The sequence below is a fragment of the Acartia tonsa genome, chromosome 7 (assembly GCF_053477335.1).
Source record: "Acartia tonsa isolate MP-2025a chromosome 7, ASM5347733v1, whole genome shotgun sequence".
NCBI classification, from domain to species: Eukaryota; Metazoa; Arthropoda; class Copepoda; order Calanoida; family Acartiidae; genus Acartia; species Acartia tonsa.
Window position 1 is genome coordinate 51,812,892 of NC_137266.1, and position 16,820 is coordinate 51,829,711.

The window sequence follows — 16,820 nt, forward strand, 5'->3', positions numbered from 1 at the left end:
TGAAAAGTCACAACAAATAATTGTTTGTGTATGTGTGTATACTACAGTAAAGTTGGTTATATTGGGACATGCAATATTGGACTAGTAGATTATCCTATCCTATTATATAAAGTAGTAAGTTTTTTTTGTCTGTAGCTTAAGATTTCGATAACTATTGAACCGAACGAGTTCTACATTTTAAGGAAGGTTCTTAGGATTGTTGTAGGCTATTATATTTAATGGTTTTATGCTTTATTTATGCCTTTCCTTACCCCTGGGAATACAAAACCCCTAGATGCTAGAGGCGCAGCCACTAGTATTAGTATAAACAAAAATACCTTTGAACTTTTATAACTTGAAAGGCTTTAAAATTCGACCATTTTACATCGTATTAACTAGTTATAATAATGATATTAAAGCTCAACCCGATTAAATTTAAAAGTCCCAATTTAATTATCTCCACTGTACACTTGTAATGTCTTGTTTACTAAAGTCCTGCAAAGCTTGTAAAACCTACCAACTTGAAAATTGAGGTAATTTCCCTTAAAGTGTTTTGCAGAGCACAGAAACAACCCACCCCCCTAATTTTAAAATGAATTTGAATATAGGGGGATTGAGTGGTCATTAGATTGAGTTAATTTATGTTATATTAGGTACTGAGTAGGTTAGTTTACCCCAATCCTCCTTATTTTAAATTTATTTCAGGGGAGGGGGTGGGGGGTCAGGGATTTTTAGGAACTTTGAGACAGGGCAACAAAATTGACAATTGCTACCTTTTTCGGCTTTGTTTAGTTAAGTAAAATTGCAATGTTTTCAAAGTCAAGATCAGTTGTGTAAAACAAGAAAAAAATATTTAAAGTATAAAAATTCTATTAGAAATATCCTATTATATTAAGAAGTAAGGTATATTTTAGCGAATCTTAAATTTTAACAACTACTTGACAGATTGAGTTTTACATTTTAAGGAAGAGTCACATGATTCCACGATGATTTTAGACTTTTTCAATGATATATTTAAGCCTTTGGGTGGTTTTAAGCTATTATTTTGCCCCCTTCTTACCTTATTGAATACAGAGCCCTTTAGATGCTAGGGACGCAATAGCTATTTAGTTAGGATATATTTTACTTTTAGGTTGTATCAATTAGACATTTTTTGATCCAATTTATTTTTGAGGGTAAAAAGATATTTTCTGTTTGCCTTACAAATACAAAGTAGACAAGTTTTGTCTTTTTTAAAATTCTTTTTTTACTATATTTTAAACTAATTATCCATTTTGAATGGCTGATCGATCAGTCAATTTTTATTATGAGCTGGCATGTGAGAACAACCGTATTTTTCCTTCCACTAATTCCCATGACATGGCATGTATTTCCCATTATACTATGGCATAGAACATTAATAAATAGGCATAAAAAAATTCAATGTTAAAAAATCTAGATAGAATTAAAAGAAGTCTGTAAATTTTTTATTTCATTTCTAATTTTAAAATTATAGTTTTGATATTATTGTATTTTTTGTAGACTTGAATCAAGGGGCTTCTTATTTGAAGGGATATCGAAATGACGTAAAGAGAAACATAGTCTAAAACCATTACAAGACATTAAGTTATTATAAAGGATCTCGGAAATGGCTGGTACGATTGAGTTTTTTCTATTTAGAGAAACCTAATAATAGTAAACACATGTTTCAATTTGCCCACTAAAGGCACTATTTTTTATGTTTTTAAAATGAACCATTTTAGAGCACAGTGCGACTTAGTAAAATTATTGACATTTTACTGAAATTTCATGCTGTGCAAGCTAGAGTATTTACACAATACTACAAACAATACAAATCAGCAAAGGTTCAATAAGTTTTTTTTGGTTTTAATAATCTCACTAAGCTTTAAACGAAGCTTTTTATAGAGCCTAAAAAAATGACACTAAACCGCTCTACCATTGTTCAATTAAAATGTTTACTGGCCTGCCATTGGTAATTTAGTCTGTGTATTGGCCTATCATTGGTCATTTGTATTGTATGACGTCATTTTTTCACAGGTACTATAAAGAGCTTTGGTTTTTACATTTTTTAGGTTTTTTTTGGAACCTAGTAATAGTGTCTAACTTTTTATCTTTGTGACGTAACAAAAATCCATCTCTTTTTTAGGGGTTTCCTTTCCCACCTCCCCTCTCATCCTTCGATTTTTGTTACGTCACAAAGATAAAAAGTTAGACACTATTACTAGTTTTCTTTTTTAGTAAAGCCAAACTATTTTTTCTATCTTTAAAAAATTCTTTTATTTTTTTTCTCAAACCAGAAACATATTCTTAAAATTAACCTAGGGAAATCTAAAATATTCCAGAAAATGGTCAATAAATCTTGGATAAGTGTCATAAGTAGTTAGGCTTTTTTGCCTGTACCTTAAGATTTTTATAACTACTGACTCGATTGAGTTCTCCATTATAGTGAAGCTTCACATTCGTCCCGGGTTGGTTTTAGGCTATTGAATTTTTAGATTTCAGTCTACTGATTGTTTTGAGCTATTTAGATTCTATTTGTAAAAATACTACATATGCAAACAACACAAAAATTTGTAAAATTTATGCTACATAAATTATTGATTCATGAAAAGATAACAAAGATTTGGAAAAGAATCGCAATTAGATTGTATTACCACACAACGTCATATTAGAGACCTCAAAAATATTGAATATTACTACTTTTTTAGGCACATGGCTTTAATAGAAAAATTAAGAAAAGTGTATTGGTCTATAAAGATTCATAGGAAGGGAAGATAAATATAATGCAATCAATGTGTTGGTTGTCTGTTTTGGGTGTTACTTTTCCTAGGATATTTTAACAGAAAAAGAAACAAAGTTCTCTTAGTTTTCCCTAGAAGTTGTTTTAGTGTCGTGGACAAAAGCCTCGCCCATACGAGGTATTTTACACAGGGAGAGAGGGGACATTGAGCTGTTTATTACACTAGTCCCCAAAAGTTTTATAATAACGCTTTATTTTTCGTTGGCTTACCAACTTTGGGGAGTTTCCAAACTTTTTAACAACTAATTGTAATCTACAGAAGGGGTAATTTTGAGCGTCATCAATGGTGCTGTACATCAATTTATTGGCCATTGTCTTATCCCTTTAGGTCCCTGTATTTTACAAGTAATTAATGTTTTTTCATGATAATTATCCCTTTCTCTTACTAAAGACAATATAATGTACAAGTCAACAACAATAATGAACATAAAACATTTTCTTAGAAATCAATACTACACATACACACACTCACACACACATACACACTCACAACCACACACATATAGTATAATATATTCAAGGAGGGAGGGGACATTGGGCTTTTTATTACACTAGTCCCCAAAGTTTAATGATAATGATTTCATATTCGTTGGCTTAACAACTGCGGAGCCTTCTATTTTTTTAAATTTTGGTTGGTTTATTAAGTTGAGTGTCTAAACGGTTTAACAACTAATTATAATCTACAGAAGGGGTAATTTTGTGTATCATTATTAGGGATTTACTTCAATTTATCGACCATTGTCTTATCCCATTAGATCCCTGATTTTCTCAAAGCTAACCACAAAAATTGTTTATTTGTTTTTTTTCGTGGATTTTCTTTTCGTGTCAAATTTTAAAATTTCAATACATTGATTTGTGTAATGATCGGTTTTGCTTACATATGTTTCAACAATTTTTGCTCTAATTCTTTGTTTTTTTTTGTGTTTAAATATGCGTTTGACCTTCATTTAATAAATCTATTGAATCATGAGATTTTTTTGTAAATATTACAAAGATTTTTGTACAGTATGGAAAAAAAAATATATCTTTAAAATAGCCTAAAACCAGTTACAATTACATTATTACTTGGATCTTACACCAGATTTTCATGATATCTAATAAAGTGAAACACACAAAGGGCTAAAATAACGATACCCCCTTCTATCCTTTTTACCTCATTCCGTCCCCTCTTCCCCTCTTGCTGTATGAACGAACTGATCAATAAATGATTAAATAGACGATAATTTTTTCTACATGCAGAAAATTTTATTTTGGCTAAACATTCCAATTAAAATCTATTTAACATGCCGTTTGAGAGATCTCAACAATTGATTGTTTCGAATAACTGTCCAAATTTGTGTTTATAAGCGCCTAAAATTTAATGTTATTGCTCGGAAATTGTTTGGCTTTAGATTAATTATATAAATCCTTATTGAATCTAATATAAATGGATAAAACAATTTGTTATTGTACATAGTAAAATTATTTTATAAGAAACATCTGTTTGTCTGTCTGCCCGTATTAAATGGCTTATTCTATTTCATTGCATCTTACTTAAAACGAATTTTTTAATGTTGCATTAGATTCCTTGCTCTAAAAGAATAAGACAATGGCAGATAAATTGATGTACACCCAAATGATTATATACCAAATTACCCCTTATGTAGATTAAAATTAGTGGTTGACACGTTTTGACATTAAAAGAAATGAACCACCTAATCAGAATTTAATTAAAGTCCCCAAAGTTGTTGAGCCAACGGATACTTTGGGAACTAGTGTATTAATCAGCCCAATGTCCCCTTCCTCCCTGCATTAGATTACACAAATGAATATTCTATACAATTATATAATATATATCCATTAGAGTACAACACTAGAGGGAGAAAGGGTTAAATAACTGTATCTCCCCATCGCAACCACCTTGTGCAACTTTTCTGTTGGGTCATTGAAAATCAACCAATGGTGTCGCTTATATCAACACAGCCAAGAAGCAGAAAATAATTTAGAAGCAGACGAAAGAGGTATTTGAAAAAGGAAGGGAGGCAGTTGTCTGTATATACATCTATACTATACATATTTATAGTTTTCATATCCAATATTAATTTCAGATTGGCAAGCAGAGGCAAAGAAAACCCACCTCTAATTTCCCCAACTTCACCAAAAGTCAAAATTCAGTGGAGGCTCCTTCAGATGTAAAATCAGAGGTAGGTTTCTTGTTTGTTTCATAGCGAAGCTTCTACTAAATCTAGCATTAAGATAATGACGTATAACCCATATATTCATTCATAGCAGGGATGGGTCATTGGGCTTTTTATTATACTAGTCCCTAAAGTCTTATAACAACATTTTCATATTCGTTAGTTCAAAATCTTTGGGGAATTTTTAGGAATTCTGTTTGAATGTTTTATTAAGTTGAGTGTCCAAACGTTTCAACCCCGAATAGTAATCTATAAAAATGTAAATTTTGAGTACCATCATTGGTTATGTACATTAATTTACCGGCCATTGTCTTATCCTTTTAGATCCCTGCATTCTTAGTGATAAATCTAGATTTTTAGACAAAATAATACGAAAAAATGATTCTGAAAAGTTTGGAAAATGCTGTGGTTTTGACATAAAAATCATATACATATATGTAATTCTAATTTATCAATTGTTCTAGAATTATAGGCAAAACTAACTTCCTTCTTCTCCCTAAATTATATGTTGTTATATGATTATTTTATAAAATGTGTATAATTTGAAAAAGGAAACAATCTACAAGTAAATTACTAAAGTCCCCCCCCCCAACTATTTGCTATAAAATAAAACAAGTATAATTTTGTTCATAATAGTGATAATACCAGAGATCTAAAGGGATAAGACAATGGCCGATAAATTGATGTACATCCCCAATGATGATGCACAACATTAACCCTTCTGTAGATTACAATCAGTAGTTGAAAAATTTGGATACACAACTTGCTGAATCAACAAATAAAAATTCAACAAAAGTACCCAAAGTTGTTAAGCCAATGAATAAGAAAACTTTAATTTAAAAATTTGTGGACTAGCGTAATAAGCAGCCCATTGCCCCCTTCTTTCCTGAAAAACTATAGAGAAGCTGCAAGATAAAACAATTAAAACCTTTTAAGTGATGAGTTTTAAGATTTTGATTAAGCCATTAATGTCAGAGAGTGAGGGGGACAATGGACTGTTTATTACACTAGTCCTCAAAGTTTTAAATAACGTTTTCTTACTCCTTGGCTTAACAGCTTTGGGGAATTTTGATTGATTGGTTATTTAGGTTGAGTGTGCAAATGAATCAACCACTGATTTTAATTTATAGTAGGGGTAATTTTTGTATCATATTGGGGATGTACATCAATTTTATCGGCCATTGTCTTATCCCTTTAGATCCCTGAATTAATGATCTAGGCTTATGCTCATAATTGATTTTGTCACTAATGGATAAATAATACGTGGATATTGTCAATTTAGGTTGCTAATATAGTCCCCAGACATTAGTCAATACGTTCCTCCATTATCAAGAAAGGGGATGGGGTACAGTTATAAGTGGAGGGTTTTTCGATATTAGCCAGCTGGGAGAAACATTTTATCAGGGTTTACGAGAATCGCTCACAATATCCACGAAGTTTATATCCATTTTGGCACTAGAGTTAATAATCTTATAATTTGTTGTCTTAAGGTTTGTTACTTTAGAGCTCTAAAAAAGCTCAAAATAGCAACAACCCTTCCCTTCCTAGATAAATTAGTCAGTGATCTAATAGGATAAGACAATTGCCGATAAATTGATGTACATCTTCAATGATAATACACAAATTTATCTCTTCTGTATATTACAATTAGTGATTTAGACACTTAACTTTAATCAACCAATCAAATTAGTCCAGCCTTTTACAAAATCCATTGAGACTTACTCATAAATCCAGTTTATATAATTCATGAAGCTTTTTTTAGTGCCTTTAAAAAATACGTCTTACTGGCCTAATATTGGTCAATTAAAATATACACTGGCCTGCCATTGGTAATTTAGTCTGTGTAGTGCCTATCATTGATCATTTGTATTGTTTGACGTCATATTTTTACAGGCACTATAAACAGATTCGTAATTCATTACAAAAATCTACGAGTAAAATAAAAAAAAAATGTTCCAACTTTTTATGATTTTGTTGGAAATTTAATTTGTCGCACATGACAGATAAAGTGCATGTCTTTTGTGTTACAAAGACATGGACATACATTCCAGGGATCTTAAGGGATAAGACAATGCCCGATAAATTTGATATACATCCCTATCATACACATTGAAACGTTGGACAAAAGATAAGACAATGGCCGATAAAATTGATGTACATCCCAAGTGATGATACACAAAATTACCCATTCTGTAGATTATTATTAGTAGTTGAAACTTTTGGACACTTATAAACCAACCAATAAAAATTGAAAAATAGTCCCCAAGATTGTTAAGCCAACGAATAAAAAAAGTTATTATAAGACTTTGGGGACTAGTGTAATAAAACCTCTGAATATCTATCCTGATTCTCTTTACCTTGCAACAATGAATTAATTTCACAAAATTATATGTTTCAGCAATGATGAAAATCATAATAATTTGGGAACTATTATAGACAGATTACATGAAACAAAAATGATTACAACAAAACAAATTTAGATTTCAATATTAAACCTACAAAAATTTTTTTTTTGGGTTTATTTCACAAAAGTTAAGGAGAAATTATCAATCGAATAACAAATACTAAAGGTGGAGAAAAAAAGGGAGAGAGAGAGAGAGAAAAGCAATCGAAAGAATGAGAGAAAGAAAGAGAGAAAAAAGTTCAAATTGTTAGGAAAAGTGAATTTTGTAATGTTGAGTACAAAATAATAAATTAAAATACTTATTAGTTAAGGTTGTTTTACTTAATAGATAGATATATATAGAGAGATACCTACATAAAATTTTAAGAGAGAGACAGAGAAAAATACAGAAAAAAGTACAAATTATAAAGAAAAGTGAATTTTTTCATGTTGAGTATAAAATAATAAATTAAAATGCTTAGTAGTAGTGAAGGTTATTTTACTTTACCCCCCCCCCCCACACTCCTTGTTTTCTTTCCTTCAACAAATTGCCAGGGACTTGGTATGAATAATGCACCATTAACTAAAGTATCTTTCTATAGACAGCTATCCGTGGATATAAAAATAAAAAAATATAAAATTAAAATGCTTAGCTAGTAGTGAAGGTTATTTTACTGTTAATGAATAATGCATCCAAATATTCAAAGCATTTTTTTACAATGTTTCAAGATCTTTTCAAGAAGGGCTATGAAACTTATTATTATCCGCTGGATTAGAATTGGTTCTCAGTCAAAATGAAAAATCATGTATCATATCATATTACACATAATTTTCCACGAATATCATAAAATTAATGCAAGATTTGTTTGTTATTTTTATTTTATTTTAATGCCCAAGGAAAGGTGTCTATAATACGATGCGAAAACTAACTATTATTGCTTCTTTGCTTATAAACAAAATAGCCCTTGTTTTCTATTAATCAGACGTAATCCTCTTTTCCCCATAAAAGTCCTGTAGAGTCCCTGGCAATTTTGTTAATTTTGTGAGTTGACGGAAATGAATAAGGTTGCTAGTTGCTTCTACTTACACGTGAGATAGTGATATGATATCTCAAGATAAAACTATTAACCCAAATGATCAATGATCATCTTTATTGGGTTCAATGGGAATGAAAAAGTATGATACTTATTTTATTTAACGCCATCTGAAAAATTATCTCAAAGTACACCCCCCTCCCTCTTAACATTTGTTTGTGTGTGTGTAAGTATTTTTTCAAATACTTATTCCTATCAGTATCCAGTAAAAGTTGAATTTCAAACAATATTTTCTCAATGTTAAAACAAAATTTTATTTAATTATGTAAGGCTAGCGACTACGCCTCTAGAGGTCTTTTCAAAATAGTTTAAATTATCCCTGAACCTGTAATGAAGAACCATATCGGTTCAGCAGTACAGACATACATAATGTTACTCTTTTTGAGGCTTATATTTGGTTAAAAATCATTAAATAACTTTGGTTTTATTTGAATTAATCTAGAAAATTATTAATTGTGTGGCTATGCTACTATATTTTGTCATTCTTGTTTGTGTACTGTGGTGAATAAAATATGCTTTAATTTATTTGAAATACTTCTCTAGAAATGATCATCAGAAAACCCAACGATGTAATCAAAAATAAAAAAATCATTACCTAATGAATTCTAAATCTATATATTTTCTACTAGCGGCCTCTCACTTTTAAATTTTTGTAGGAGGGTAATTTTTCATTCTGGGGGCGATATATCTTGTAAGGATGGTGGTACTGTCCCCCTTAATAGTTATTGACATTCCATAGACCTATGCGTAGCTTCAATGTTGCTACATACAAACAAACACACAGACAACCTGTTACTTTTCTATAAAGATTTATTTATATTACTACATATATTAAAGCTCATTGTTCTTATTTTTTGAAACATTTTTTTTTATCTTTTGTTACTGTGCTACTTTGTTTTTGGTTATATTGAATGTATTAATTAGAGGTATCGCTACCGAATTATAATATCTTTTTCATTTACACTTTATCTTGGGAATTATATAAAAAAGATATATGATAGGTAAATGAGTTAAAATGCAGGGATCTAAAGGGATAAGACAACTAATAAGGAAACGTAAGTCCTCAAAGTCGATATTCAACGAATGAGAAAACGTTATTAAAAAACTTTAGGGACTAGTTTAATAAACAAAACTTTGGGGACTAGTGTAATAAACAAAGATTTGGGGTACCACCAAACGGCTGAACATACAGATCATACCTATTACCCGCACACCATTTTAAGCGGCATAAGAAGGCCTACAAATAATCTGGAATATCCATAAATCAATAATGCATAATTATCTCGCAGTGCAGAGAAGTGCGTGAAAAAGACCTATTTTACGCGTTTTTTCTTTAGTGAAGCTTTCCCTGTGCATCATTGGATCTTGGCTATTCCAGATTATTTGTAGGCCTTCCTATGCCGCTTAAAATGGTGTGCGGGTATGATCTGTATATTCAGCTGTTTGGCAGCTAGCAGCCTTTAAAATTCATAGATTTTTTAGGAAATAATTGTTACCGGGAGTATTTTACCATGAACTGCAGTTGATCCGAAATTTTTATTTTAGTTTTATAAATTGGGTCGTCAAATTCAAACATTCCCCACCCATTCAAGTGCTCCTATAGGCGTCTAGGGGCGTATCCGCTACTTTGATAGTAAGTGTCGATTATAATTTTCACTTGCTTATTTAACAATTTTCCAATTTTGTATCTGTTTACCGATCTGCTAAACCCAAAATTTCTTAGACATGCAAGAAAACAATTTAATCCTATATGATTGTGAGATTCTGATTGGCTGCATCTTAAAAAGAAGCTTCCGGCGTTTTCCCTTGAAGTTCCTAGTTGAACACTCAACCCCCCTCCCCCATATTTTTTAAATAGATTGATATTAAGGTGGAGGAGGTGTTGATACTTTACTAGGGCTTATATTATATTTGGTACTGAGTAGCCCTGTAGGGTTAGTGCAATTTAGGTATTGGTCCCGCAGGGGTTTGGCATAGAATAAAATAAAAATTACCCTTCCCCGCCAAAATCTTTTTTTCAATTTATTAAGGGGGCGGGAGTTCAGTGTTTGACAGGTGCTTTAAGGGAAAGCACCAAACTTCCTTAACAAATTTAAAGGTTTTACTTCCTTAAAAAAGTAAATTCTGAACAAATGTCATTAAGGGACGTGCGAACATTAATAATAAATATAGAGTAACAACTTTTGCTAACAGAAGCTCACATATTGATATTGATTTTAAATTAAAAGGTTCTTATTTATTTAGACCTTATTGTAGTCTTGTAGATATGGTTAGGAATCACAATTTACAAAATTAAATCAATTGAATTGAACAATTCTTAAAAATCGATGAAATTGTTGCGCTCTTTCTAGAGTATACCATATCTTTACAGAAATCTACAAAATTTGAAATCAAAACAGCCTGTACTTATTATAGAGTAGCTGCACATAGTTGCAGAATAATGATTCAGCTTAAAAATGTAAAGTTAAAATAAATTAGTATTCAGTAAGGTCAAAATTATAATTCTCAATCATTAATCTATTTCTAAACCTATAAAATTGATTACATTTGGGCCCCGCAGGTAAAATTTTTGTGAGATAAATTATAGGATATGCATATTTTTATAATTTATTATGTATTTAATACGTTTATTTCTTATAGTTTAAGGACGATAGGTTATTTGTTTAAGCAATCGATATATAATTACTTGGATAATGATATATTACTTTAAGAAAATGATACCCCACATCCACCCCCCTTTAACACTCATACTAGATGAACTGACCCCAATGATTTAGGTCCATATTAGCAACCTAAATAGCCTGACATAGCAGCAGTAGGTAACATTTTTAACGTCTCTAGTATGATGATTATATAGTAGCTGCGATTCTAAAAAAATTTCAAAGACAAAATAATAATTAAAGGGTAACAGACATACTGCGAAAAACTAAAAATATCTGGGGGGGGGGGGTGGGACATTAGACTATTTATTACACTAGTCCCCAAGTATTATAATAACACCATCTTATTCGTTGACTTAAAAACCTTGAGGAATATAACTTTGATTAGTTCATTCATCTAGTTGAGTGTCTAAACGTTTCAACCACTAATTTTAATCTACAGAAGGGTTTATTTTGTTTATCACCATTGGGGAAGTACACCAATTTATCGGCAATTGACATATCTCTTTAGATCCCTGAAAAATATCCAAGACAATATCCTTATAATAAAGTAACAGGATGTTTGTGTGTCTGTGTGTCTGTGTGTCTGTGTGTTTGTGTGTTTGTACCGAAAGATCTCGCTAACCGCTGAACCGATCGGGTTCTCCTTAACAGGGTAGATTCTCATATGTCCCGGGAAGGTTTATAACTATTTTGGGGGAGGGTACCACCACCCTCCCTAGAGAAAATAATTTTTTTTTAAATTTCTCAATTTTAGAAAGAGAGTTCAACGAAAAACAAACGTAGCCGCTAGTAATAAATAAAGAGTAACAGACATTACTATTACTTAAATTCAGAACAATGTGTATGAAATGAATTCTTTTTGATGGACTTGCAGTATTTAAACAAAACTACAGAAAAATTTAAAATTATTATTGAATGTTTTTGTTTCAAACAAGGATGTCAAAATCAATGGATAGGCTTGTAAACTTTAATCTCTATCTTTTTCGACCAAGATCTAAAGCATACTTTTTCATTTAAGAGTTTAAAAAGGACCAAACCAATATTATTTTTATTATAACAATTGCAAATTTTCTAGTTTTATAACTAAAGTTAGATAACAAAAAATCATGAATAAGTAAAAAATACTTAGAATAAATCATTTAAAACACAACACAACACTTAAACCGAAATGAAAAAGGACATTAAAAAAAATAAAAGTCCAATATAAATATTCCAAAATCGACGATAGAAGGACAATACATGCCAATAATCACATGGAGGGAGGGGACATTGGGCTGTTTATTACACTAGTCCCCAAAGTTTTATAATAACGTTTTCTTATTCGTTAGCTCATCATTTTTTGGGACTTTTATTGAATTTTTATTGGTTGGGTATTTAAGTTGAGTGATCAAAAGTTTCAACAAATAATGGTATTCTACAAAAGGGGTAGTCATTGAGGATTTAAATCAATTTATCGGCTATTGTCTTATATCTTTAGATCCCAGAATAATGAGCTCAAGTAGTTACACAACAATGTGTCAACATTCATTTTAAAACCAGACACAAAAAGTTCTTATTCAATGTTAAAGCTATAAGGACATTAAACAAAAAATAAGAAATAAAATGCCATTTAACACGACGTAAGTGCCATTTATTACAAATATCCATTGTTCTATAGATTTATAAGAGGCGTCATGTTCATGGGAAGCAATGGTTATTTCTTTATTTTGGTCAGCTGAATTTGAGTTTCCGATTGTGTACATAGCACCCTCATCCTATCTCAATATTTACCACTAGCTAAAAAAGATTCAAACTTCCAAAAAAATCTAAATTTGAAAAATTGAAATTTTGAATTCATAATGTATAAATCGTTTATACATTCAAATTTGTGTAAATATTGAGATAGGATGAAGAAACATTGTACACATTCGGAAATTCAAATTCAGTTAATCTTATTTCTTAGTGTTTGTATCGCCTAACCTTAAGAATTTAGTCCCCGGGCAGATCTTAGTTCTTGGTCAAATCTGGAATTTTACAAATACGTGGCGTTGGTATAATACGGCTATTATTTAAAACAGCTAAAAATAACATCATGTCTATGTGTGTGTTTGTCTGTTTTATGTACCGAAGGATTTTGCTATATTGAGGAGAGTACCACCACCCTCCCAAGAGAAAGAAATAGCCCTAGGAAAAAATAACCCCACGAAAAATACACTATTTCATCTTTTTGAAACTACAAATGGAATTGGGCATCTTCTTTAATTGCCCCTAAAGGCCTCTAGGGGCGAAGCATATTTTTCGAAAAGTAATCATAATATTTTTCTATCTAAAATTTACCCATTTTGTTAAAACGTATGACATAGACAATATAATAGACGTTGCCTTATAGTAATACAATGCTACTTTAAATTAGACCCTCCACATTATACTCAAAGCTTAATTGTACGCAAATTTCAAATAAAAATCCTTGAAAATTTTTACTGTCTTCAGATTGACGATTGAATTTAAAATTCCATTCGTTAAAATTAAAAATGTATTTATTAATTAACTCTTTCAAAAATAGGTATTTTTAACGGCCTAAGAAGATAGATATGGTAATTTCTATTCGATTTAACGTTTAGTTTTTTTTTTATTAAAGTTCTTTAATAATTAATTTAAAGTTAGAAAAATGACAAATATGATCTTAGTTCAGAATTGCTGTACTTAAATTATTAAACAATAAATACATTAGTTATTGAGAATTTAATGAACAAAGTTTCAAATATATAGACTATTCTTAAGAGTTGCCTATCTTTTAATGATATTATTCTTGTTTTAGACCAATTTGCATTTTAACTCAGGGATCTAAAGGGGTAAGACAATGGCCGATAAATTTATGTACAACCCAAATGATAATTCACAAAAATCATTTGTACATTCAAATCAATGAATTAAACAATCAAAATTCAATAAAACTCCCCAAAGTTCTTAAGCCAACGAATAAGAAAACGTTATTATAAAACTTTGGGCACTAGTGTAATAAAAAGCCCAATGTCCTCTCCCTCCCTGACTTTAACTTCATGATCTTAGCTATGCATAAAAAAAAGACTTTGGGGACTAGTGTAATAAACTGGCAAAACAAAATGACTGCCATGTAAATGATTGGTTGAGACCTTTGAACATTTAATATGATGAATTCACAAATCAAAATTCAATAAAATTTCTCAAATTTGGTAAGCCAACGAATAAGAAAATTTTTGAGACTAGTGTAATAAACAGCCCAATGGCCCCTCCCTCCCTGACTTTAACTTCATGATCTGTGCTATGCATAGAAGAAAGACTTTGGGGACTAGTGTAATAAACTGACCAAACAAAAATTATTGTTATGTAAATTAATGGTTGAAACCTTTGGATATTTAACATAATGAATTCACCAATCAAAATTCAATAAAATTTCTCAAATTTGGTAAGCCAACGAATAAGAAAACTTTAGAGACTAGAGTAATAAACAGCCCAATGGCCCCTCCCTCCATGACTTTAACTGATGCTGTGAGTATTGGTGCAAAAAATATGACGTAACAAAAAAAAATAGCCAATGAGAGGCCGTTATTGACCAATGGTAAAATTTATAGTGGACTCTCATTGGCTAATTTTTTTTGTTACGTCATATTTTTTGCACCAATACTCACAGCATCCTTTAACTTCATGACGTGTGCTATGCATAGAAGAAAGCGTGCAAGAGACATCGCCCTTAAATAGTTATAATTTAGATTTTAATACTTTATGGACATTTCATATCACTATGGATTTTATTTGATTCTTTTATACTTAAAATACAAACTTGTCTTATGATAGTTAACAAAACTAGTATTAAATTTATGATTTAAATTTTTGTGGAAAATGCATAATACATGATTTTTTAATATGACTGAGTGAGCACCGGTTCTAATCCAGCGGATATTAATCGGATTAATCTGGATAAAGTATTAAATTTAAGCTTTTAATGTTTTAACTCTTTTTTGGTCCAGGTTGACCAATAGAACAAAATGAATTTGTTTTATAAATTCAATTCATACAAGTAGTCACTGTAAAAAGTTATTTATCTTACATTAAAGATTTCTTTTTTACATACTTCTTTTATAAAAACAAAATAGCCTGAAACCATCTCAGGACCTATAAGAAGCTTCACGATGCTGAAGAACCACGTCGGTTCAGCGGTTAGCGAGATCCTTAGATACAGACATAAAAGCTTACTATCTATAATACAAAGTAGAACGATGTCTGTCTGTCCGTCTGTCTGTCTGTCCCTTAAGATCTCGGTAACCACTGAACCGATCGGATTCTACTCTTCAGGGTATCTACCTATTGGTCCTGTGGTGGTTTTAAGCTATTTTCTTGGGGGGTGGGACACCCCCAACCCCCCAAAAAACCGAAAAATCCCCCCCCATTTTTTTTTTTTTGCTTTGTCCGTTATTTTTTTTTACGATTTTTGCCTTAATTTTTTTTATCACCTCTTGGAGCACAGCCCCTAGAGGCTAGGGGCGAAGCCGCTAGTATTACATAATAGGATATACCAGTTCTGTAAAGGTTTTTTTTCCGGCAATTATGACTTTTTGTGTAGCTTTCATTTTTTAGAGTGTTCAATCTAGGAAGAAAACGATATGACATTGACAGATAGTTTTTTTCACCCTGCAGCCACAGGGGATACAGGGATATATAATTTGAAAAATTCCTCTTTTATTGGCCCCAAAAGGGCCAAAGCCTTGGACAAATTCATATAATACTAAACGATTCATTTTCTTCAGTGTAATCTAGCAGAAATTAATTGCAATAATATTTAGATATTCTATCATATAAAGTAGTAAGGTTTTTTTGTCTGAAGCTTAAGATCTAAATAACTACTAAACTGATTGGGTTCTCTATTCTAAATAAGCTTTACGGAGAGGTACTGGTATGATTTAGGCTATTTAATTTTCAGATTTTAGCCTTTTTTCCCCTTTAAATAAAAAAGCACCTAATATTTAATTATCCCTATAAGCCTGTTTAGCCCGTGAATCTAAAATTTCGATTAGAATTTCAAAAAATCAAATATTTGAACAATAAATTCCTTCAATTCAACTTGATATTGATTGGGTATCAGGCCAGTTTTAGTTTTTATCTATCAATATATGTATGTGTGTGCGAATGGGGCGTTTGTCCAAATTTAGGTATGGAGACCGCTCTTCTATGAGTACTACTAAAAACCTACTTTTACTGCAATACACATAGACATTCTCATCGTCGGTTCGTTTGTTTAGAATGCTTAACCCTCTATTCCCACAAGTATAATACGAATTTGGTTGAGCTGGTGGAAGCTCAACAAAAGACCCACGCGAAGTATTATGTTGCTTTAATCTAAGAATAAATGGTTGGTTTTGATATTCGATCAGAATTATATAAGTATATTAAGTATTAAGGAAGGAAAATGTTTTTATAAAGTGTATTTATATTACAAGTGCATAAGTTAAGTATGAAAATATTTACAGGATAAGTGTTAAAATTATAAGTAGAGTAGGACAGAAATGTGCCCTAAGTCCCAAGCAGTGAATTGTGCTAAGTGTTAGAATTCTAACATAAGGCCTAAGCTCAATTCATGCTAAGTACTAAGGGGCCTAAATTTAAACTACAATGCATGCCAAACAACTAAGTCATTACCTTTTAAAGCCAGAAAGAGAAGTTGATGGTAGGAGAGTCAATAAATAACTAACTAAATTTAAGAGGTACATG

The 16,820-nt window shown here is 31.0% G+C and overlaps 1 protein-coding gene across 1 annotated transcript in view; it reads left to right on the forward strand.

Moving 5' to 3' along the window:
* LOC145324615 (uncharacterized) overlaps positions 1–16,820 on the forward strand; it is a 78,501-nt gene that overhangs the window by 55,878 nt on the left and 5,803 nt on the right. The window contains exon 17 of the mRNA XM_080167197.1: positions 4,867–4,962. Coding sequence (XP_080023323.1) covers positions 4,867–4,962 — 96 coding nt within the window. The remainder of the gene's footprint in view (positions 1–4,866; positions 4,963–16,820) is intronic.